The sequence below is a fragment of the Ursus americanus genome, chromosome 18, assembly GCF_024610735.1.
Source record: "Ursus americanus isolate L20-20 chromosome 18, mUrsAme1.1.p, whole genome shotgun sequence".
Classification (NCBI taxonomy): Eukaryota; Metazoa; Chordata; class Mammalia; order Carnivora; family Ursidae; genus Ursus; species Ursus americanus.
This window is the reverse complement of record NC_142144.1, coordinates 30,265,183-30,289,827: the sequence shown is the minus strand read 5'-3', so window position 1 is coordinate 30,289,827 and position 24,645 is coordinate 30,265,183. Positions and strand designations below refer to the sequence as shown.

At 40.4% G+C, this 24,645-nt stretch overlaps 1 protein-coding gene across 10 annotated transcripts in view; it reads left to right on the top strand.

Annotated features, from left to right (window-relative positions):
* The window catches only part of INVS (inversin), a 153,473-nt gene that overhangs the window by 63,040 nt on the left and 65,788 nt on the right, over positions 1-24,645 (top strand). For all 10 annotated transcript variants that reach the window (XM_087869520.1, XM_045780338.2, XM_087869522.1 and 7 more), the window contains 5 exons: positions 9,572-9,745; positions 13,629-13,796; positions 18,343-18,523; positions 20,748-20,857; positions 24,346-24,517. In XM_087869520.1, coding sequence (XP_087725646.1) covers positions 9,572-9,745; positions 13,629-13,796; positions 18,343-18,523; positions 20,748-20,857; positions 24,346-24,517 — 805 coding nt within the window. The remainder of the gene's footprint in view (positions 1-9,571; positions 9,746-13,628; positions 13,797-18,342; positions 18,524-20,747; positions 20,858-24,345; positions 24,518-24,645) is intronic.

The following is a 24,645-nucleotide window of genomic DNA, read 5'->3' as shown; positions in this document are numbered from 1 at the left end:
CAGGGCACAACTTTAGTTTAGGATTTGCCTTAAAGCTTGGATCACCATTACATTAATTTGGCTAAGCCACGTGGGCAGTATCACCAAGGAGTTACAGCTTCAATCGTCATCCATGGCGTAACCCAAAGCTTCTCACACGTCAGGAGAGACATATGAATTTGTATCCATTAGGTTAAAATAAGGTTGAGCCAGTTGCTGTATTTCTACTTGTATGAGGGGATCCACATTCAGGAGCTGCCATCGACGGTGTCAAGCACAGCAGAAGACTTCAGGACCATTCATGTCCACTTGAAGTTTTCTATTTCATAACATGTAAGTAGCAGTGGCAAATACAAGAAACAGATCATACTGCTAGCCTCAGCTGCTCTTTGATTCAGGCAGCAAACAATATCCAGGACGCAGTACTAGATCCAGAGGACAAAGAGAACATTAATTATTTTCTCCCTCCTTATACCCCCCAAGATCGAAGGTATTCCCTTCCCAGGTGCTGAAGTGTATCCCATCCAAATGACTATAACTCTTCACCTTTTCTCTGATCATCTGCTACTTGAACCTGTGCCCTTTGTCTGGAAGGGTAGATGCATATGGAACAAATTTACAGAGACTCATTACATCCCGCACCCTGACCCACGTGTGCACTGTAGGAAGACTCGGTAAACAGTGTGCTCCATCAGGTGGTCATTATGGATGATTATGACCTAGGACCATGTCCATCTAACAAACCCAGGTGACTGAACCAGAATTAAATTTGAATCTCTAAGCCCCCTTTTGGCTGGGCTGCCATCCAGGGGCTGTACCAACCAGACCAGCCTGGGATAGTTCTTAGGGGAAAGAAATAAGTATCGTAACCAGGAATAGGCAAGGAAGAATTCCAAATTTTCAAAATAGGCATGTATAATCCCCACTCCTTTTGTTCTGATTACTTACCTGGAGGCTTCCCTGAGGATATGAACTCTTTCTAGGGGTGACCACATTCAGTAGCCAAACCGCCTCTCTCAGGAGTGTGGACCAGGAGGAGGTAACTGAGGTAGAGTCAGAAATCTTTTTGACTTATTTTGGAGGAGGCCATGCCCACTCTCAACAATTTCAGATTCTTGAGGGTGTAAAGAACATAGAATGCCAATCAAATATCTTAACTATTGGCCTGTTGTTCAGTGGTCTTTGTGACAAAAGGTACACTATAATCAGACTATGACAGTCAGATGGTCTGGAAACCCCAAAACATGAAATGATTTAGTTTCAGTGGCCTCAGTGCTGTGGCTGGTGTAGGCTGATCAGACTGGAACAACAATATTATAACCAGAAAAATGTCAGCAATGGTGAGGCATGAGGTGACCTTGACAAGGAGTTGTCAAAAGTCCTTGCAAGGAATGGGCAAGAGCAATGCCCTGTTAATGTGACCTCCATCACACACACAAAAATAGGCCTACACATAAGAATCACAGGTTTGGTATGCAGTGGTAGCTTCTACATCAAACACACACTTTACTTTATGCCTAGTCTATGATGATGGATTCATTGCCATGTTCAGTGCAGTGATGGATCCAGGTGGTAAAGGGCCAATGACCTGGGCAATACAGGCTTATTCGGCAACCTGACTCCAGGTGGTCTTGCAAGAGAATGATCTCTTACTATGGGCATCTACATGAGAGACTCAGGCTGTTTAATTGGCAGCCACAATTGTTTCCATAATTTGCAGCCACAAAGAGGAGTGTCTTTTATCTACCATCGTCTGTAGTCTTCCAAGTGGCAGACCAGATGACTAGAGCATTGGCAACAACCCAAGAGGTGGTAAAAACATGCCCTGTCCTTAGGAATATTGTCTAAGGTAAGGATGATGGCTTTCATTTCAGCCCACTGGCCTGACTCGCCCTTACCATACTCAGTCTTCCCAAATTGTCATTGAGGTCGGGCTGCCTCCCAGTGGACACCATCAGGTTTTAACTTAGCCAAATCATCAGTAAACCAGGCCAAGACATTCAGGGCATCAGGGGCACCATTAAGCCAGGAGCTTTGCTTCAGACAGTGACCACTTCTAACCTAGTGCTTTGTCCTCATTGCCAGACAAATAAGGCTACAGCAGGGATCAGGTACGTGATGCACTTGGCTCTGTGCTATTAGGCAAGTCTTTGCATTTACTTTCACTTTTGAGCAGCCACTCATTCCTAGTTGCTCTCACCATTAATTTCCACTTTGGTTCCTTGGCTCAGCAGCCACACCCATATTGCCTTCAGCTTGCTGTCTCTTGGTCATACTAACATCCCTTCCTCTGCCTGACCACAGAAAGGTAAGCCGAGACCAAAGCAGCATTTGGGCACCTTGTTTGAGTTCTACTTGCCGCCATTTATATTCATTAACAGATAGGAGAGTGGGATCTCTTACCTCCTCCACCTTGCCCACCACTTGGGTACCATCTCAGAGAGTCTTCTTATCCCTAAACTTGGCCAGCAGGGCCCTTGTCCTGCCTCTTCTAGGAAACTATGTCTTTGTCAGCATCCCTTCCTCATTGCCTATACTGTCAGGGCTTGGATTCAATTTTACTCTACTTTTTTCTTTAATGCATGCTAACTTATTACAAGGTGATAAATTGCCCATGGGTACCAGCGGAAGACACAAGACTACCAAAAGAGACAAAAAAGCTTTATTACTTACTAATGGCACAGTAACATGAGCATTTGCATGCCTGCATCAATTTCCCTTGCCCCCAAGAACTGTGGGAGCAATGCAGAGGACCTGGATAGACTCTGGGTACACGACGGGTTTGCATGACATATGAGAAATGCTGAGTTTTGGGAATCCCAAGACTTTAGTGTGTATAAGCAATCCTGCTCCTTGCCCGATGTCCTGTATGACATTAATGTCCTTTGCTTGCTGCAAACCCAGCTCTGAGAAATGGCCTAAGTAAAGAAGAGTCAAGGCTTTGCATTCTTAGCATACCCAGTAAACACATGCAGGGACACTCAGGACCCAGGGCAGATTGCTATTCCCAGCACTACTGTGCTATTTCCAGGACTCATTAGTGTCTGCAGCCATTACGGAAAAATTTGATATAATAAGATCACCGATATTTGTGACCTAAATGCTTACTAGGGATAGTGATTCTTTTAAAAAATTAATATAGCAAATGCCTTGAGAGTTTATAAATATATAATTATAGAGATATCATTAGAGTTAATAACGAATCATGTTTCTATTATTTCCATTTTGGTTGTAAATAATGTATCTTTTGGTACATAATATAATTAGAATGAGATATGACAGAATGCCTACCTGATATATATACACATATATGTGTGTGTGTGTGTGTGTACACACACACACGTATGTATATAGTTACAGTTGTTATAATGTTTCCAGGACAAAATTTTATACAAACTTATAAATGAACAAAAAAAATGTAGTAAACATTTGTATATATAGTCAACAGTTGTTTTCTCCTCAACTACAGTAAGAGTAAATATGTGCTGAGGAAACAGAACAAGAATGCAAAGATCTTGGGGCGCCTGGGTGGCGCAGTCGTTAAGCATCTGCCTTGGGCTCAGGGCGTGATCCTGGCGTTCTGGGATCGACCCCCACATCAGGCTTCTGTGCTAGAAGACTGCTTCTTCCTCTCCCACTCCCCCTGCTTGTGTTTCCTCACTCACTGGCTGTCTCTCTGTGTCAAATAAATAAATAAAATCTTAAAAAAAAAAAAGAATGCAAAGATCTTAATCGAGAAACATGTAGGTCCCAAAACACTATATTGGTTTGGAGAAAACATCTGTTCTCTTTGATGTTTAGTAGGGATAAGGGCTGCTACAGGCAGGGTTAGCGAAGTCTTAAGCTTTGGAGTCTGTTCAAGTAATTGTTTCAGCTGAAGAGGAAGCAAATGGCAAAGGTTCCAAGGAGCCAGATAGAGAAAATATGGTAGCCATTTGGAGAAGAAATGTAGAGGTAGAGATTCAGAATGTTTTGAAGATCAGTTGTCAGTAGTCTAGAAGTTAATGATTAAGGCACTTAACCAGGAACAGAGAGCAGTCTTGTCAGACATGATCTCAGATACTTCTGGTTCAGGAAGACACTTCCTTTTTTCCCACTAAGTGAGTGAAAAGTGGTCATATTCACACTAAAGCCAAGAAAATACTTAGAATTGGGGGGTATTCTTTACCTTAAGATGAGGCTATAGTTTTAGAGGAAGCTGTTTGTGTAGACAAGTGGCAGGAGCAGGACAAAGATCAAGCCTCAGGACAAGGAAGACATCCCTCCTATCACTGGAAATAGGGCTGCAAGGGAGCATCATAAGAGCAGATTCACAGTGGGCCAGGAGTGGGTATTAGCAGCTGTAAGGGTGAGCAAGGGGAGAGAGAGAGGGAAAAAGAAAAAAAAGAAAAAAAAAAGGAAAACAACAGCAAACAATCTTCTCTTTAAAATGAGCCTGCAAAAAAAAAATTCCAAAATAGATGAAGAACTGTAATGCTAAGAAAGCTAGCAATATCACTATTCAGATCATGAATGCCTTCCCAGTTGAAGAGCATAAATAAAGCAGAAGACAAGCCGCACAAAGAGAGAAGATATTTGCAAAACCAACCAAGAATTAGTATCCAGAATATGCAAATAACTCCTACAGATCATTAAGAAAAAGACAAATAGCTAAATTGGGAAATGAGTAAACAACACAAAAAGATTATTCACAGAAGAAGCAAATGGCCAATATACATATAGAAACATTCCACCTCAATCAGGGAAATGAAAATTAAATCCATGGTAAAACACAATTGTGTGTCCATTTTATTGGCAAAAAGTTAGCAAGTGTGACAAAACCAAGTATGGCAAGGATGTGAAGAAATAAGAACTCTTGTACATTACCGGTGGGAATATAAATCGGAGTAGCTACTTTAAAGAGCAATTTCAACCCAGCAGTTACAGAAATTCTTGCACATTTTACCAGGAGACATGTACAAGAAAATTTACTACAATATTGTCTGGAATCATGAAAAATGGGAAACATGCTAAATATTCCTCTGGAGAATAAAGACATACAGTTATTTTCATATGACAAATACTTTCTCCAGTGAAAATGTATGAAGAAGAGCAACTTGGATAAATCTCACAAATGCTGCTTTGGGTAAAAGGTGGCAAGTAATTCATACAGTACTATTTACATAAAGAATGAAAACATGTCAAGCGATACTGTGTAGCTTATGGATACATATATGTGTAAGAAGCAAAAGTATTAAAGCATTCATTGAAATGATAAACACCAAATTCAGGAGAGGCATCTCTAGAAAGGGAGAGAAGGTAGTGGAATTGGAGAGGAGCACATAGGGAGCATCAGCCATTATCTGTTCTGTTTTATTTCTTAAAAGTAAAAAATCTAAAGGAAAATATCAAGGTATTTCACTCAAAACTCCTATATTATTGTTATTAAGATTAACTGACTATATGCTTTTCCTAAAGTCCATTTTAGAGAACTGGACAGACAAAAAAAATGTAAGATTAAAAGTAGCATTTTGGATTGATTTGTTTCCCAGACTCCTTCCAAGTGCTGTTCTCCAGGTCAGCGAACTTTTTCATCCTCTTTTACCCTATTAAACATTATAGTCCTTTTTATGCATTTAGGGGAAATCCAAATGTTATCATCATTTACGTTACAGACAAAAGAAGCTCTTGTTAATTACGGGAAGATTAAGATGATTATGGCTACCTAACAAAACAAAACATCTTAGTCAATCTTTCAGAGACATTAGTAAATGTTTTCTCATTTCAGTGGCATAACAGACCTGATCACATTAGGGTTAATGTCCTTTTAGTTACTAAATCAGGACTTTTCTATAACTTCAGCTCTCTTAGTTGTGCTCACTACCACCAGTTTTCTTAAGAATATACACTCTTTTGGGGCACCTGGGTGGCTTAGTCGGTTAAGCATCTGCCTTCGACTCAGGTCTTGTTCCCAGGGTCCAGGGATAGAGTCCCGGGACTCTACGATGGCTCCCTGCTCAGCAGGGAGTCTGCTTCTCCCTCTCCCTTTACCCCTCCCCCCTACAGCTTGTGCTCTCTCTCTCACTCATCTCTCAAATAAATAAATAAGATCTTTAAAATATATATATATATTATATATATATATAAAAGATCAAAAGAATATATATATTTATCTCCTTCACACTTATACTGTTTTCTACTCAATCAGAAAGTATAAAAGCAGATCCCAAAACAGTGTTCATCTCAGGATCAGGTTCTGTGTGCCCCTAAGAGATGGTGATAAAAGATTAACTTCCAAATCCTCCCAAATCTTGCATTTAAGAATCAACCAGAAAACTTAAGAATTCTGAATTCCAGGCAACATTGAGGAAACATTTAGACGTTTTGTTTGTTTTTGTATTGAGAGGGCTTTACAGGAAGCAAAATTGTCTGTGATTTGGGTCCCCAGAGTCATACACCCTTCAGAGAATTATCACATTCGCTTGCTGTCTCAAACTGGTATATTCCCCTGACACTAGAAATAATCTCCTGATTTTAGATCTTAGAGTTCTCTGTCCCCTCTGCTCATTCTCAGAATTGAGTTTGCCTACCCTGGGCGTCTAATAAATGCTTGTTCATGAGACCAGGAAGTTGACCATGGTCCAAATGGATTACGGCGTTTCTAGTCCCAGCATTTGTAGATAATACCTCTTTTGTGTCTCTGTCCTTTGGAACAGAAGCTGACATCTCCTCAGGGTTCCAGCTGAATTCCTACTGGGTATGCCCTTATTGGTCCTATGTCATCATTATCTGTAGGCATCTTTCTCAATGTAGAAAAAAAAAAAGAAAGAAAGAAATCAGAAAACCACTATTTATAACATTCTAACTATTTCTGCTTTTACTTGTCCCTAACCTTGGGGCTCTCCGTAACCACCAGCTGAAGTGCGTATGCTGTGCACAGTCAGGTCTTTCTATCCGTATGCTCTCCCTCATGGGCCATCCTTGGTTCTACTTGATCGGCTGTGTTTTGTTGCCTCCTCCACACTGGAAGATTGTTCATCATAAAACTAGCAAACATTTACCAAGCATTGGCTTTGTGCGCTGTTCTGAGTACTTTACAAGTGTGATCCTTATGCTTTCGTATGCACAACAATCTCAGGTACTGTTATCCCTATTTTGCAGATGAGGAAATGGAGGCCCAGGAAGATACTTTATTTTGTCTGTAAAACCTTTCTGTGTTACTTTTGGGAGGAGCAAAGATAGAATCTATGTCAAAGAGCTTTGTAATAAGTAAAGCTTAATGTAAACATTTTACTGTGTTGCCTGCTGCAGGCAGGGCTCAAGGAGTGTTTTCTGAGTGAATGAATAAATAATATGATTACTGAATGCGTCATGCTTTGTATAAGCCGACTCCCCAGGACGACGTAAGCGCTGCGTCTGTAAGTCAGCAGTCACCACCACCAACATATTCTTGTTTCTTTCTTTTCCTTCCCCTTTTCCTCTAAATTTCAGAATCAAAATGATTGTCTGATTGAATATCTTTAAAAGGTCATGATGAATTATTCTGTAATATTTGAAATGTTACACTCAGAAAGGTCAAGCCTTATTTTTTGGTAAGAAGTACCATATAGATTTGTTTTTTCTGGGCACCATTTCTTTTTTCAAAGAAAAGATGGCAAGAGATTTAGAGCAGGGTGCCCTCTTGAGGAAACTGTAGCTCCTTACCTCTCAAAAGCTGGCACTGATGACGTGAGAAAGCCAGATGAATGATGCCCAAATAAATAAAACATTAAGAAAGTAAGAGGAACCGAATACCAGAGATCTGAGAATTAGGATTCTGAACTGTTATGATCGAATATAGCAACATGAAGAATTTTTAAACAAAAAGAAAAACCTCTGGAAGATATTTTCTTTCCTCTCATTCACTCCGTCCTTCAAGTAAGCACCTCTTGTGCCAGGAGCTATGCCGAGCGCAGCGCTCAATAAAACATGGTCTCTGCCATCATGACGCTTGCAGCTTGTGACGGAGATCGCAGTGAAGGGAGAGAAGCAAATATATATGTAACCACCGACTGAGCAAAGTACTGTGAAGGAAATGGGAAGGTAGTAGAACAAAGTATAACAAAATAAGTTCCATTAGGGTGGTCAAGGAAAACCTCCGTGAGAGGAAATAATGGAGCTGAGTCACTTTGCTTTTTGGTCCGTTGCAAGTCTGCCCGTCTAATATAGACAGCCTAACGGATGCTTTTTTAGCCTCTGATTCTTAGCTACGGCCCAACCCCTGAGCTGAGTTGAATCCTGTCCCCGCCCCTGTTTGTGATCAGACAAGTCATCATCCTTCTGCACCTATTGTCTCTCTAGCTGAGCCCCTTTGCCTGAGACTCACGTTTGTCACAATGCGGGGGGTGCCGCTTAACTTATCAATGTCTTCTTACTAATACTAATAGCCACTCGTGGTAGAATATCAATGCATTATAATGCTAAAAAACCACATTTCCCACAATGTTAAGGATGTAAGAGGATCTCAGAAGATGAAAAGGACAGATAACCCTGACTGCCACTCTGCTTTGCATAGGGAGAAATAAGTAGGCATGAAGCGGCCAGAACTTGATCCTGCCATACAGTTTGGTCATGTCGAATTTCATGTATCTGTTGGTACCAAGCGAACTGAAGGCTCCAACCAGAATTGGAAATGTGGCACTAGGTCTCAGGAAGGAGCTGCAAAGAACTCGTTTTTGAGGGTTTTGTTTTGTTTCAAAGCTCCCGTATTGCACACGCGTACGGTTGACCTGGATCCCCACCAGCGTGTTGCCCTAGTCCTTGTAGTTAAACTGCTTTCTCCGGATGGGTTGTTTCTACCGGATTGGAGGGTTTAACTGATGTGGAGAGTATTGCCTGCAAGTGGATGGCCTGAAGTGACTTCTGGATTGGTGTTTAGGTGACTGGATGAGTCTGAGACCCAGACTTTGAACAAGATACGTCTGTCCCTGTTGTCCCTGTACATGGTTCTCTCCAAGAAAACTAACCACCTACTTTCTTAACCAGATGATGGTGAACAAAACATTCAACCCCTGTGAATCTCACTCCCCTCACCTGTAAATTGGGGTTTTATATCTCTGTTCATTTCACAAGGTTATTATATTTTGCGTATAAATAATAGGTGATATATTGGTCAGAGTGAGCTGAAACTAATCTCATTGCTGCTACTAGATAGCAATTTGGAAAATATGCCAAAACCCGTGAAATGTGCAAACTACTTTGACCCAGTAAATTGGTTCCTGATAATTTATTCTTATGAAAAAATTAAGAAAAACTATGTACATTGTAGCATTTTCTATAAAAGAAAATATTGGAAATGATAATTGAACAGTTAAATAAAAGATAGTGCCTTAACACAACGGAATGTTGACCGGCCACTGTGTAAACTGTATGCACTAGGAAGTGGTTGGAAGGGAAGATGAACAAGGAAAACAATTGATGGAGTAGTGGAATTTTAAGCAGTTTTCCTTTGATCAATGTATCTGAATATTTTTATTCTAGCAGAATAATTAAAATACTGAAAACATTTTAGAATTTAGAAAATGTCTTGGCCCCAGACTCAATTTTTCCTTACCATCTCTTATTTTTTATTTAGGGAAATTATCGTTTTATGAAACTCTTACTTACACGCAGAGCAAACTGGATGCAAAAGGATCTGGAAGAGATGACCCCTTTGCACTTGACCACCCGGCACAAGAGCCCTAAGTGTTTGGCACTTCTGCTGAAGTTTATGGCCCCAGGAGAAGTGGATACACAGGATAAAAACAAGGTAAGGGACTGTCAAAATTGGAGGCAAATAAGAGCAAAAAGCAAGTGCTTCCTTTTATGATGTGAAACCTCAAGAAGAATTATCACTCATCACTTGGTGGAACATTTCCTTGTCTTCGTACTTCCCAGTGAAATATTTCACTCCTGTCCTTTTATCCTCCTACCAACCATGTGTGGTAGGAAGTATCATCTCCTTTTCACAGCCTGGGAAGATTAAATTCTGTCCACGCTCCAAGTGGCAGGACCAGAATTCAACCCAGGCCTACCCCCACACCCCAATTTTTTTTTCTTTTTAAACTACTTATTGCAGTAAAATATCTATACAGTAACGCCCACAAATCCTCAGTGCATAGAGGTAAATGAACTGAGAATGAGCTGCCAGACCAGCCGGCCTCCTAACACCGGTTCCTGGAGTGCCGGTGGAGGGGATGGAGATAGGGGTGGGGGTGGGGAGGGGAAGCACCGGCTGGGAGATTTACAGGAGAGGCTAGAGAGGTGTTCACGGGCATCTACAGGCTCGGCCTCAGCCAGCACTCACCTCGAACGGCCTAAAGTCTCCTGGGACAAAGCGTGTACTCCAACAAGACGGTGGCATTATTTAACAGTATTCTGCCAAGAGTGGAGGGAGAGTGCCATTCTTCCTGGGATCCCACCCCTCCGGGGGGCCTGGAATCGAATCCGAGGTTGAACAGCAGGTGCCCCTCGGCCGCCCGGACAACCGAGCGCCCCGCCCAGACCCCAATATTTGATAGTTAGTAGCCATAGACTTGTGGTGGCCAAATGCCTGGGGCAACGTAGAAGGCGCATAGTGGTTTAATGGCCTGGGCTTTAGCCTCAGACTCCTTTGGTTTCAGTCTAGAAGCCACTACTTAACTTGTTCTGCACATTTAGGCAAATTTCCTTAACTCCTCTATGCTTTCATTTTTTTCATATGTGAAAAGGGAACGACAGGGTTGTTGAAGATAAAATGAGGTAACACATATAAATAGGATTTCGCACAATGCCCTGTGCATAGTATGCTCTCAAGAAATGTTAGCTATAAAATGAATATTATTCATTTCATTTTGGGTCTAACATCTGCTCTGGCATTTGTTGCTGGGATCTGTTATCTTCCCAGCTCTTGACTTTTAGCATCTTGTACAAGCCGGTCACTCTTTCAATCAATGCTTTCATTGTTCTTTAAAGGAAAAGAATGTGGTGTTCAGTTAGACAAGTGCAAAAATCCTCTTCCTTTCCACCAAGCTCCAAGTCATGGAGTCTTGCTAACTCCAACACTCCCACATAATTAAAACTCTTGGGATTAAACCCACTGGGTTCACGTCCGGTGATCCCTTTATTCTCACAGGTTCTTCGTGCCATTTTCAAGGTTTGTTTAGCTGTTACTCACATAACCCAGCTTTCTGAAATTAACTTTGACTTTATTTCACAACAACTATAAACTAATATCACCCCTTACTCACAGCATTTGTAGCGCTGATATTTCACTGAGCAAGCACTTTGATCAATCCACAAAGACCCATGAATCACTTATAAAGCCACGGATGTCTTTAGGGTCTGTAGAGTCTTCCCCAATATCTTCTAGGAACTCCCTGCTACCTTCCAGTACTTGTGTATTCTTCTGTTACTGAACAGGGATGGGAGGTTATCCAGTCAGGCAGATGGAAAACAGATCTGCAAGATCCAGGCAGGCACACAGAGAGAGCAAGACAAAAGCCTCGAGCTGGGATTCTCGAACAATCTGATGGGAAGGATCCACTTTTTGTGTTTTCTTTAAATTTCCAATCCATCACGGACCAATAAATTTATATTCTATATTAAAACTGAAACAAAAAACCCAATGTGATAACACTTCATACCCCTTAGGATGGCTGTTATTACAAAAACAGAAAATAACAAGCTTTGGCGAGAATGTGGAGAAATTTGAACCCTGTGCCATGCTGGTAGGAATATAAAATGACACAGCCACTGTGGAAAGTAGTATGACAATTTCTCAAAAAATTAAACATGGAGCTACTATATGATCCCCCAATTCTACTTCTGGGCGTATTCTCAGAAGAACCGAAATCAGGAGCATGAACAGATATTTATACATGCATGTTCACAGCGGCGTTATTCACAATAGTGAAAAGATGGACACAACCCGAATGTCCATCGCTGGATGGTTAGAGAAACAAAATGCAGTACGTGCAATGGAATGTTATTCAGCCTTAAAAAGGAATAAAAATCTGACACATGCTACAAAATGGATGAGCGTTGAAGATACTATGCTAAGTGAAAGGCTGGGTAGGGGTGGAAATTGGGCGTTGCTGCTGAATGGGCGTAGAGTTTCAGTTTGGGAAGATGAGCAAGTTCTGGGTGGGGATGGAAGGTGCAAATGGTTGCACAACAGGGGGAATGTGCTTCATGCCACCGAACCGTACATTTAAAAACAGGTGTTATCTACATTTTACCACAGTAAAAAAAATAATTACTAGAAAAAAAATTTTTTAAAGATGTAGAAAATACAATCCCAAACTTTGTACTGTTAGATTCAACAGACCTAATATTACATTTCAGCAAATATATTCAGAACAAACATAACATAGCAAAAGAATTACAGAAATGGTCCATGTTGTTTCTTGAAAATGTGGCTCTAGGGGTCTGACTGGCTCAGTTGGTAGAGCCTGCGACTCTTGATCTCAGGGTAGTGAGTTCAAGCCCCTTGCTGGGCATGGAAACTACTTTAAAAAAAAGAAGAAAAGAAAAGAAAAAATGTGTCTGTAGGAAATTATTTGCTATTCTATTTGTTCTGTAGTCATTACTAAAGAAGAAGTAATGAGTGACTCTTCATATTAAATGCCTGTAGGTACATTTCCCATGAATACCACATATGTCAACATTTACGGTTTTCAATATAGCAAGTGAACTTGGTTCCTGCAGTAGATGATCTGATTCTAGATTGAATTGATGACACTGCTATTCATAAGGCATAATGTACAGTGCAACCATTTCTGTGTTCCCTCAGTAACACTTCTAGTAAGGAGACCAGTCTTACTGTGGTTTATTGCTGAGAACAGCAAAGGGGATTTTAAAGCAGTGCCAACAAGTTCAGGAGGTTCTTTTTTTTTTTAATAAATTTTATTTATGACAAGATTTTATTTATTTTTAAGTAAGCTCCACACCCCACACGGGGCTCGAACTCATGACCCTGAGATCAAGAGTTGCATGCTCTTCCGACTGAGCCAGCCAGTGCCCCATCAGGATGTTCATTTTTAACTTGTATCTAAAATAAAGCAAGTGCTGCTGTATTCTCAGCATATATTTTAACAACAGTAGTAGGTATAAGAATTTGTCCTGTAAAATTATAGTTAGATTTAAATTTGTACTTTGATGTAAAAAATGGATTCCAGATCCATGATTTCCCATGCATGGATCTTCTTTCTGATAGATCTTGAAAATTCAAAACATTCCATCAAATTCTTAAGGTGCTTGGCGCAATATCAGGGTCGTCACTTACTTTGTTGATAATTATTCAGAAACGACTAGGCTGCTTTTCTTTTTCTCAGTATACTAATCTCATTGGTTAGTACCTGGTGACCTAAGTGCCCGTCATGATTAAGAGGTCAGACTGTGGACTCAGACTGCCTGGGTTAAAATCTCAGTGGGACCGCTTACTACCTTGATGTCCCTGAGCAGATTCCTCCTCCTCCCTGTGCACCCTGTTCTCCTCAATCACATGCAAATTCAAGAGGGCTTACCTCCCAGAGTTGTCGTGATGACCCTGAGGGCAAATGCATAAAGCTCTTACAGCAGTGCCTGTCACACATAAAAGCTTGGAGAAGGTTTGTTGTGTTGTTACCGTTACTCTCGTTACTGTTGGTTTTTTGAGACTCTCAATTTTGCAGCAAACAGCTCTGCACTGGAGCGCCTACTACAACAACCCTGAGCACGTCAAGCTGCTTATCAAGCACGACTCCAACATTGGGATTCCTGACGTCGAAGGCAAGATCCCACTTCACTGGGCAGCCAACCACAAGGATCCGAGTGCTGTTCATACGGTGCGATGCATTCTGGTGAGTGCAGTGGTGCTGCTGACCTTTCCAAAAACAAATTTTTATTATGAAATCGCCAAAATACAAAAGCAGATATATGACGCACACACAAATTATGAAGCAAAAGAAGTACAGCAACCATGTGGACCCATCACTCAAGAAATAGAACATTTTAGTGCTGCTATTTAAGACCACACAGAATTTCCTATGTGCCAATTCCTTTTTTTTTTTTTTAAGATTGATTTATTTATTTGAGAGAGAGAGCGGGGTGGGGTGGGGGCAGAGGATGAGGGAAAGCATGTCCCAAGCAGACTCCATGCTGAGTGCGGAGCCCGACCGGAGCTCAGTCTCACGACCCTGAGATCACGACCTGAGCTGAAACCAAGAGGCAGACGCTACCGACTGTGCCATCCAGGCACCCCTCCTACGTGCCAGTTTCCAAATACATTCTCTCCCCCTGCCCCCCACCAACTACTCTCCTGAGTCTGTGCTTATCATCCCCTGACTTTGTTTATACTTGTGCTTATTAAATACCACATAGAGATAACATTTGTAAAATACTTGTAAGATATAAAGAATATGGAAACGACAAATACTCAAGTACTCATCTCTGAGTTTATCTTTTTTTTTTTTTTTTGACAAAGCGCGCACAAGCAGGGGGGTGGGGAAGGGGCAGAGGGAGAGAGAGAATCTTAAGCAGGCTCCACACCCAGCACAGAGCCCGACACAGGGCTCGATCTCAAGACCCTAAGTTCATGACCTGAGCCGAAATCAAGACTCCTGTGCTAACCCAACTGAGCCACCCAGGCGCCCCCCCACCATCTCTGAGTTTCAGAATGAGCATGTTACTGTTACCTTTGAAGCCCCCTGGGTACCTCCCAGCACCATTCTCTTCTCCCCTTCCTGAGAGGCAGCCACTATCCTCAATTTCGTGTTTATCATTCCTGATTTTCATTATAGTTTTACCACATATATTCATACCCCTAAACAATACATTGTTTCATTTTTAATGTTTTTGAATTTTGTATACATGCAATCACATTGAATGTATTCTTTTGCAACATGCTTTCCTTACACAATATTATGCTGGTGGTTTTATCTATGCTGTGTGTAACTGTAATATATTATTTTTACTGTTATACAGTATTCCATTTTATGAACAAGCCACACATTATTCAGTCATTCAGACATTTGGAACTATTTCTAGTTTTCACTGTTTAACATTCAGACATTTGGAACTATTTCTAGTTTTTTTGTTTTTTGGTTTTTTTTTACTGTTTAAAACTAGTGCTGCTTCGGAGCACCTGCGTGACTCAGTGTGTTAAGTGTCAGACTCTTGATTTCGGCTCAGGTCATGATCTCGGGGTGATGAGATGGAGCCCCTGGAGGGGGGGGCTCTCCACTCAGTGGGGAGCCTGCTTGAAGATTCTCTCCCTCTGCCCCTCCCCCCACTACGTTCACTCTCTCTTCTTCTCTCTCTCAAATAAGTAAATAAATCTTTAAAAACAAAAATAATGCTGCTTTGAGCTTTTTTTTTTTTTTAAGTTAATCTCTACAGCCAGCGTAGGGCTCAAACTCATGACACTGAGATCAAGCTTCGCATGCTCTACTGACTGAGCCAGCCAGGTGCCCCTGAACTTTTTTTTTTCAGCATGTCTAGGATATATATTTCACTGGTTGTTGCAGGTGCACAGAAATCAGTTGATATTTTTATTCATTGAAAATGCATCTAACCAACTATCTATACTTTCTTATTAATTTTGAATATTTATCAGTGGATTCTTTGAGGTTTCTAATCACTCCTCAAGTTCCAGCTTACAAGCTATGGTGGTCTAATACTTCATCCTATTTATTTATAATACACAAATTCGACTTTAGAAGAGAAAATTATTTTGTATCTGCAATGATTATTTCTCAGCTCTTTCAGGCTATTATTTTGCTTCTTTTTGCCTTTTATTGTTCCTCTGGAAGAGTCTGTTATTGGTCTAATTGTCATTACTTTATAGATGATCAATCTTTTCTCTCAGGCTGCTTTTAAATTCTTCTCTGTGTGGCATCCTACAGTCTCACTACAGTGCGTCTAGGGATGGTGCTTTTTGTTGTTGTTGTTTTGGTTTTTTTGGTCCTGTTTGGTGTATACTCTCATTGCATGTCAGTTCTGGAAAAGATATAGCTATTACCTCTTTAAATATGACCTCTCTTTCATTCTTTATACTCTTGCCTCTAGGGTCCCAGTTACACATATTTTAGACGTTTTCAGTTTATTATCCATGTCTCCTCTCTTCTTCGTTCCATCCTCTCGTCTCTCTTGCTGTGTCCTGGGTAATGACAGCAGATGTCCCTTCCTGTTGACCGAGTCTTCCCTCCACTGAGTCCACTCTCTTGTTTGTTATCTTCATTCAGCCTCTCATCCTAGTGATTACATGTTTACAACTGAAAGTTCTTTTGGGGTGGGGCGCCTGGGTGGCTCAGTTGGTTGAGTGTCTGCCTTCGGCTCAGGTCATGATCTCAGGGTCCTGGGATCGAGTCCCGTGTCGGGCACCCTGCTCAGCGGGGAGTCTGATTCTCCCTCAGCCTGCTGCTCCCTCCTCTTGTGCTTTCTCTGTCAAATAAATTAAATCTTTTAAAAAAAATTTTTTTTAAATGAAAGTTCTTTTTGTTTTGTTTTTTTCATGTCTGCCTGGTCTTTTTGGTAGTTTTTGTTCCCTGCTCACCTTTTATTTCATTTTTTACTTTCTTACCTGCTTTATAGATAGTTATTTTATATTCTTTATGTGTCATTTCCATTATCTGAAGTCCTTAGAGGATACTTGTCACTCATAATGTCTTATTTCCTCACAGATTTGGTGCTTTTTTTTGCCCTCGTAAACACATCTTAGTCCTTGGGAAACTCAAAGGCCTAAAATACCACCGTGGTAAAATTCTACTTCTCTTTTTTGAAGTGTTTGTAATACCTTTCATGCACATGTTTTATTAAATAGGATGACTGTACAGGCTGCTTTATATCTGGGGTGGCCCTTTGGAGAGTTCTCAGATGGGGTAGGAGGTCTTGGCTTTAGATATGACCTGTTCTGGGAAGGAATATGACCTTGCGTGAGGCAACTCTCTTCAGCTGAAGCAGTCGCAGGAGTCTGACTGTTGCGGGTCGTCTGCCAGCAGCACTCACAACAGCTGGGAAAATAAGTGCTTTATTCTTGAAAGGGGACCTAAGCAGTGGATACAAAGACCTCCTAGAAAAATGAGTAAATGTAAAGTGTCAATTTAAATAGAATAGCCAATAAACATCTGATAAATCCCAACCTCATTCATAAAATAAATACAAATTAAAACATCAGCAAAATGCTTTCCACACCTATAAGGGGAAAAATATAGTAAGCTTGGTAATACCAAGGGGTGAATTTGTGCCAGCATGTGGGGAAAGAAAAACTTTTGCACATTGTCATGGATGTGTTAATTAGTGTAACCATTTGGAAAGCAGTTTGATAATACCTAGTTGAAAATGTAAATATCTTTCTACCCAGCAATTCCCCTGCTAGGGCTAGAGAAAAATCTCATGCGTGGGCTACAGGGAGACCTGTAACAGAAGCATGTTCATGCAGCATTATTGCTAATAATGAGAAAAATGTAAATAACCTCACTGTCTCTCAGTAGGAGGATGGATAATTAAATTGTGGTTTAGCAAATGAACTAGTATCAACATAAATACCCAAAAGTATAGTGTTGAAAGAAAAAATTGCCAAAGGATATACATAGTATAAGCTCAAAGGTGTAAACATTGAGAACACACGTACATAATTTATGTATTGTTTATGGAGGTACACATACGTGGCAGAAGTAAAAACATACAGTGTTAGCTGAATCCATAGCAGATACGAAAGCACAGTAGGCAAGATTTTGACACTTACTTAATCTGGATAATCAGTATTGGTATTTATTATATCTTTTCTGTGTTTTTTAGAGTTAAACATGACAAATTTTTTAAGACTTAGAATGTGTACTTTTTTCTGAATTTTACCACTTTGTGTTGAGAATATCCAAGTTTAGAAAATTGCTCAGTTAGGGGGCGCCTGGGCGGCTCAGTCCTTAACTGTCTGCCTTCGGCTCAGGGCGTGATCCCGGTGTTGTGGGATCGAGCCCTGCATCAGGCTTCTCCACTGGGAGCCTGCTTCTTCCTCTCCCACTCCCCCTGCTTGTGTTCCCTCTCTCGCTGGCTGTCTCTCCGTCAAATAAATAAATAAATCTTTAGGGGCGCCTGGGTGGCACAGCGGTTAAACGTCTGCCTTTGGCTCAGGGCGTGATCCCAGCGTTATGGGATCGAGCCCCGCATCAGGCTCCTCCGCTATGAGCCTGCTTCTTCCTCTCCCACTCCCCCTGCTTGTGTTCCCTCTCTTGCTGGCTGTCTCTATCTGTGTTAAATAAATAAATAAAATCTTTTTAAAAAAAAAAAATAATAAATAAATAAATAAATAAATCTTTAAAAAAAAAAATTGCTCAGTTAATGCGTGTGTCCAATGTGATTTACTGAGGATTCCATGTATGTCTGAAGTCTCTGGTTCCTTAAAAACAGGACGCTGCTCCCACGGAGTCGTTACTGAACTGGCAAGACTACGAGGGTCGGACACCTCTTCACTTTGCAGTCGCCGATGGGAATGTGACAGTGGTTGATGTCTTGACCTCGTACGAAAGCTGCAATATAACATCCTACGATAACTTATTTCGAACCCCACTTCACTGGGCAGCTTTACTAGGTGAGTCAACTGTGAATCAAGGGTCAACGGTAGGAGGAACTACATGAATACCAGAAACTTTCCATGGCTTCCCTTCCCCTGTCAGCTCCCACCTCCCATTTAATTACTTTAATTTTTAATTGCTCTGTGGCATCTCATACTTAAATCTCTCTGGCGTGTGCTTAAATTTTAGTAATATAAATAGAGTCTCTGTTATATATTGGTTTTAATTTCAACATAATGTCTTAACATGTTTTAATTTTTATTTTAAAAGTAATGCACATTCATTGACAAATGTAAATATAAAATAATCTTCTTTTCACATTCAATGCCTACGTGTTTTGGGAGGGGGCTTTAACTTTATGTTTGTGCCAATACTACAATATGTGATTTTCTTTTCTTCGTGGTTTCCTAATAAGCCTTTTACTTACCCGTTTTGGGGATCACTCTGTTAGATGAGAGAGTGTAAATTTGTGTGTGTGTCTGATTTTGCAGGAGACACAGTCTGAGCGTCTTTCTCTTTAGTGAAGGAGGTTTACCCATTAATAGTCACTGTTACATGATTTGGTCTTTTTTCTGCTCTTCTTCTCTTTGAGTATTATTGGTGTTTTATTTCCCCACCCCCATTTCCTTTGTTTTCTGCCTTTTGGTATACAGGTTAGGGTTGTTATTCTTTGGTTTTGAATTGCCTAATGTTTTAGGAGGGTTTTTAGGTTCTACTAGTGGTTACTTTTAAATTTATCAAAAAATTTTTAAAACCTGAGTCACAGTTAAGAGCAAAACTATATCTATTGATTTCTACTTAGCACACTTTTCCTTATCACTTTTTAGTATTTGTTAATATCATCTGAAGTTTTTCCCAATTATTATTATGGACTTAGTTTTTAAATTACACATTGTGTCTTTCTAAAATACTTTTTGCATTTGCATTCGGTTTTACTGTCCGATTTATAGTTAGTATTTGGCTCTCATTTCAGTGTGCAGTTTCATCCTTCTTCCTTTCCCTCTGCATCCTGGGAGGACTTCACAAATTTGTCTCCATATCAATACGTTGACTTTTTGTTCTGTAAGTTCTCCTTCCTTTCTGCCTCTCATCGGTTGTATTTTAGGTTATATTTTTGTTTCCTTCTCTCATCCAAATTTCTTTGAATCTCGACTTATTTCCTTTTCGCCTCCGTCCATCACTTTTTCATTTCAGATTATGTCCTTCTTAGGATATTCTGTTTCATTTCATAGAGGCCATCTCTTTGCACCAGTCAAGGATGCCAGACAGTTTCCTGAAATTTTCCTCTGGATCCTTCTCTAGATCACTTTCCGAGGTAGGCACTTCATCTTTGTGATGGTGTTCCTTTTGCCCTGCCCCCTAGTATGTTTTCATATTGCCTTTACTGAATGTTTCTCTTTATCTTTCCGACAAGATGGCACGTGTCTCAGTAGCTTGCCCGTGGTCCTACTTTCTGCCCGGCTCCGGGAACTCCAGTTCGGACCGGGTGTGGGGGCAGGTAGATGAGCTCAGCTCCCGCGCAGATTCCCTTTCTCTGCCCGGTTTTCAGGCAGCGTGTCCTTTTTCTGCTGATGTGGCATCGTCTTTGCCCAGGTCCCCACTATGCTGAAACAATAGAATGCCTGAAATTCAGGTTTCGCAAATATGCCATTACTGGGTTTGTTCAATCTTTGATCCTTCCTACAGCCCCCCCTTGCAGAAACTGTCTCCTCCCGAATGCACGGCAGAATATTTCCTCTGCCACCACCTCATCATTCCTGCCACTGGTTTCCTTGGACTTGAAATCACTGCCTAGACGTGAAAAAGGTGGGTGGGTAGTGGGGATCGAGAGGAGGCTGCTGAGATCACAAGAGGATGTATCCTAGTTTGTCCTCCTGAATAGCAGAAGAGAACAGCGTTGCGGTGCTGACCGGCCACACCGTGAAACGGTGACGGCTATCCGAGGCTGGCTTCCCACCTTTTTTATGGGCAGTGTCATAAGGTGAAGCCAGGGAATGCAATGAGCTGACACCTAATATAGCCTTTTCTCCCTCTAGCAATTATAACAACTGTCATTCCCTTTCTGATTGAAGCATTAAGAGTTTAGTGTTGTAAGTGTTTATCTTTGTTCTACGTTAGCGAAGTATTTTAGTGAGAAGTTAGAAGAGGCTGTCCTGGGGGCTGCTATTCAGAAAACTTTCCTTTAAATAGATTACAAATTAAGTGGTCCTTTGATGTGCTCACTGCTGTGTCTGCTTTCAGGCCACGCACAGATCGTCCATCTCCTTTTAGAAAGAAATAAGTCTGGAACCATCCCATCGGACAGCCAAGGAGCAACACCCTTGCACTACGCAGCTCAGAGTAACTTTGCTGTAAGTAAAACATGACAGTTGTCTTTTTTCTTAATTCATTTTCTTATTTTGACATCATTATAAATTCATATGCAGTCGTAAGAAATAAAACAGCAAGATCCTGTGTACCCATCACCCAGTTTACCCCAATGGGAACATCTTGCAAGAGTATGAAACGGTATCATAAACAGGAAATTGGCATTCCTACAATCCACGATCTTATCCAAATTTCAGTTTTACACGTACTCATCTTTGTGTTTGTGTCGCAATTATATTTTAACAGTTGCTCATACTGTTAACTCTGGCTGTGATGCAAGGGACGGTCTTCGTCTCTGTAAAGTTGTTAGTCATGGGAAATTTTAAGACCGTTTTTACATTAACTGTTCAGTGTAACATTTTGTTCCGTGTAAGTATATTTCCTCTGCTGGTTAATTTTATGGCACTAAGGTTTTGTATGCACTGTGTTCAGCCATCTGTAATTGTCCTGAAAGCAATATGGCAAAGCCTTAGAACGAGTCCCACCTTGCCTGGGGCCCTGACTCCACTCTCTGCTGGCTGGATGACTTGGCACAAGTTTCTTTACCTCTTGAGTCTTAAAGATGATTATACCTCTTCCTTCAGGATTGTTGTAAGAATGAGAGAAAATCTGCGACCAGTGCCTAGTGTAGGTCTGGGTGCAGAGCATGTATGCGAGACATGCCATGCATTCTTACTATTGCTGGTGCTCATAATTTTATGCATTAGACAGCTGAGAAAGCAAAAATAGGAATTCTTATTTCCAAAGATATTGAATATTAATGCTAATTCTTCCCATGCCACCCTTTATAGTTTACAAAGCATTTTTTCATGCACTGTGTCACTCAGTCTAGCCAGCAACATGATAACAGCGAGGCTGCTTCAGCTCTCTGAAAGTGGCCACCAGGAACTCTAGACACATCCAAAGAGGCACACGTCGAAGCAGTCAGAGTTGATTCTACTGCCTTCTCCGTGGGTGTGTGTAGTAAAAACTTTGGTTTCATCAAATTAGAAGAATGCAATCATCAGCAGAGCATAATTCCATCTTCCTGACTTCCCCAATGCATCAGTGAATACATTGAATACTCAGATTGCTAAAATATCTGATTTTCCACCTTTCTTTCTCTCTGGTACCCAGAGCAACTATAACTATGGTCCTTCCTCTTGTCATTTCTAAGACTTTATCACCTGGACTTTTGGTAAACCGTTCTCTTCTACCGTCTCCCATCGTTCTGTTATCTCAGAAAAATACAAAGTATATTTTGAGGAAGAGCCCTTTCTTGCTCCAGATAGATAAGAAATTCACTGGTCCAGCCTAACCAACTTACGGAAAGCAGAATTCAATTCATACTTCAATACAAGCCTGTGAGAGGACGTGGTATCCCTAATTTACAGAGGAAAAAACCAAGGTTTCAAGAGATTAAATGACTTGCGCAAGATCTTGAACTCAATTCTTGGACTCCAAATTTAACACGTGCACAAATACCAGCAATTAAGTGACGAAGGCTATTGGGAGTGAGAAGGAATGGCAGAACATTACGGATGTTTATTTGAAGAAACCTTGGCTCTGGATAATCTGCCAATTACAGAGACGATTTTTCAAAAATTCTGCCAATCTTCTAAGCTCAATTTCAAGCCTCTTGATCTCCTTGGACTCTGTTCACTCACAAGAGGCTGTAATTCCCTGTTTAGAAAAGAGCAACAGCAACAAGACCCACAAAACTGCTGTGAACATTCATCATTAAGAAAACATACCCAACAAAGAAATGTTTACAAATTAGTACAAAGAAAACAAACCAAAACATTACCAACTTTTACAATCCGTTTGCTTATTCCAATCTAGCATGTACTAAGCATGCACCCTAGATCCCGGAGCACGACGCTGTAATGCCCCAGCAGCTCAACAATGAGATTAAAGACTAGGAAGACGTGTGTGCAGTGGCAGGAGTGCTGTGATTAAGGTCTGGGTTCTACTCCTATGTTTGCCACCAATGTTTGTATTACCTTGAACCTAAATTTCTTCATCTGGAAAATGAAATGTTGCATTAGGGGAGCCCTCGAATTTCTTCTTGCTTTAGAGTACAGAGCATCAACCCTTTATCCATTTTTGGCCAGCTCACAGCCTCCAGAATTTTTCTTTTTCTGAAACTGTTTTACTTCCATTCAAGCAGAAGTTACCGTGATCTCCCTAAAAGTTTGTAAGCATCTGAGGCTCAAGGAAAGAAACAATTTAAAATGCTGTGAATATTAGCCCCCATTAAAATTGTTAGGCACTGTTATCAACAATAGCCAAATAATGGAAAGAGCCCACGTGTCCATCAACTGATGAATGGATGAAGATGTGGCGTGTGTGTGTGTGTGTGTGTGTGTATCTATATGAATGATGGAATATTACTCAGCCATAAAAAAGAATGAAATCTTGCCATTTGCAATGACATGGATGCTCCTAGAGGGTATTATGCTAAGTGAAATAAGTCAGAGAAAGACAAATACCATATGATTTCACTCATATGTAGAATTTAAGAAACAAAACAGATGAACATAGGGGGAAAAAAGAGAGAGGCAAACCATAAAACAGACTCTTAACTATAGAGAACAAACTGAGGGTTACCAGAGGGGAGGTGGGGAGGGGATGGGCTAGATGGGGGATGGGCATGAAGGAGGACACTTGTGATGATGAGCAGTGGGTGTTGTATGTAAATGACGAATCACTGAATTCCACTAAAACTAATATTATACTGTATGTTAACTAACTGGAATGTAAATAAAAACTTGAAACTAAAAAACAAAAATTTTAAAAATTAAATTGTCAGGTACTATTAGAATTACTGTGGGTCCTAATTTTTGTGTGATTCCATAGAGGAAGGACCTTGCATATAGGAATTGCTATATCAATATCCGTTTAAATGAATTGAACACTGCATTTCTCAGTAGTCATACATCATTATTGATAATAATGCAACAAATGCATTAAAGAAATAAATAAATTTAATACTAGTGTAATAAATGCATTAAATATTTTTTAAATTATAGTAACAAAACCACAACAAGAGAATGTGTTAACCTTCTCTATAGGCATGGCTGAGTATATAGGTCTCTGCATGTAGAATGTCCAAGAAAACCTGTATTTTATTGTTGCTAATGACACTGAATACTTGTTAGTCTTTTAACTGTCACTTCATCTATCAAAGATTGACCTATAAAATTTTAAAACTTGATTGAGGATGACCATTCTCAGTTATGAGGATGTTGAATGAGGGAGTTAGGTTATGTGTTTGAAGTGCATGGAAACTAAAACTAATATATAAAGAAAGAGGATTGTTACTTTCAATGGAAATTGTAGTTTCATTATTCATAAAAAGATAATTTCATTTGATTCAAAAGCAGGGAAAAATACTTTGTGTCTTAGCGGAAATCATATGTAACACTGGCTTTATTACCCTAGAAAACACTACCCTCTTGTCTCGATTCTTTTTAATGAAGTTTTCTTGCAGGAAACAGTTAAAGTATTTTTAAAACATCCTTCAGTGAAAGATGATTCAGACCTCGAAGGAAGAACATCCTTTATGTGGGCTGCTGGAAAAGGCAGTGATGATGTCCTTAGGACTATGCTGAATTTAAAATCTGACATTGATATCAACATGGCAGACAAATATGGAGGTACAGGTAAGAACGGACAGACATGTTCCGTTTGCTTTCTTTCAGGTTCCAAAGTGTATAGGTGCCCAAAAACTTGTACAGTAGTGCCTGAAATCAACGTTCCTAATCTAATATTGTTTAACTTTCATTTGTAC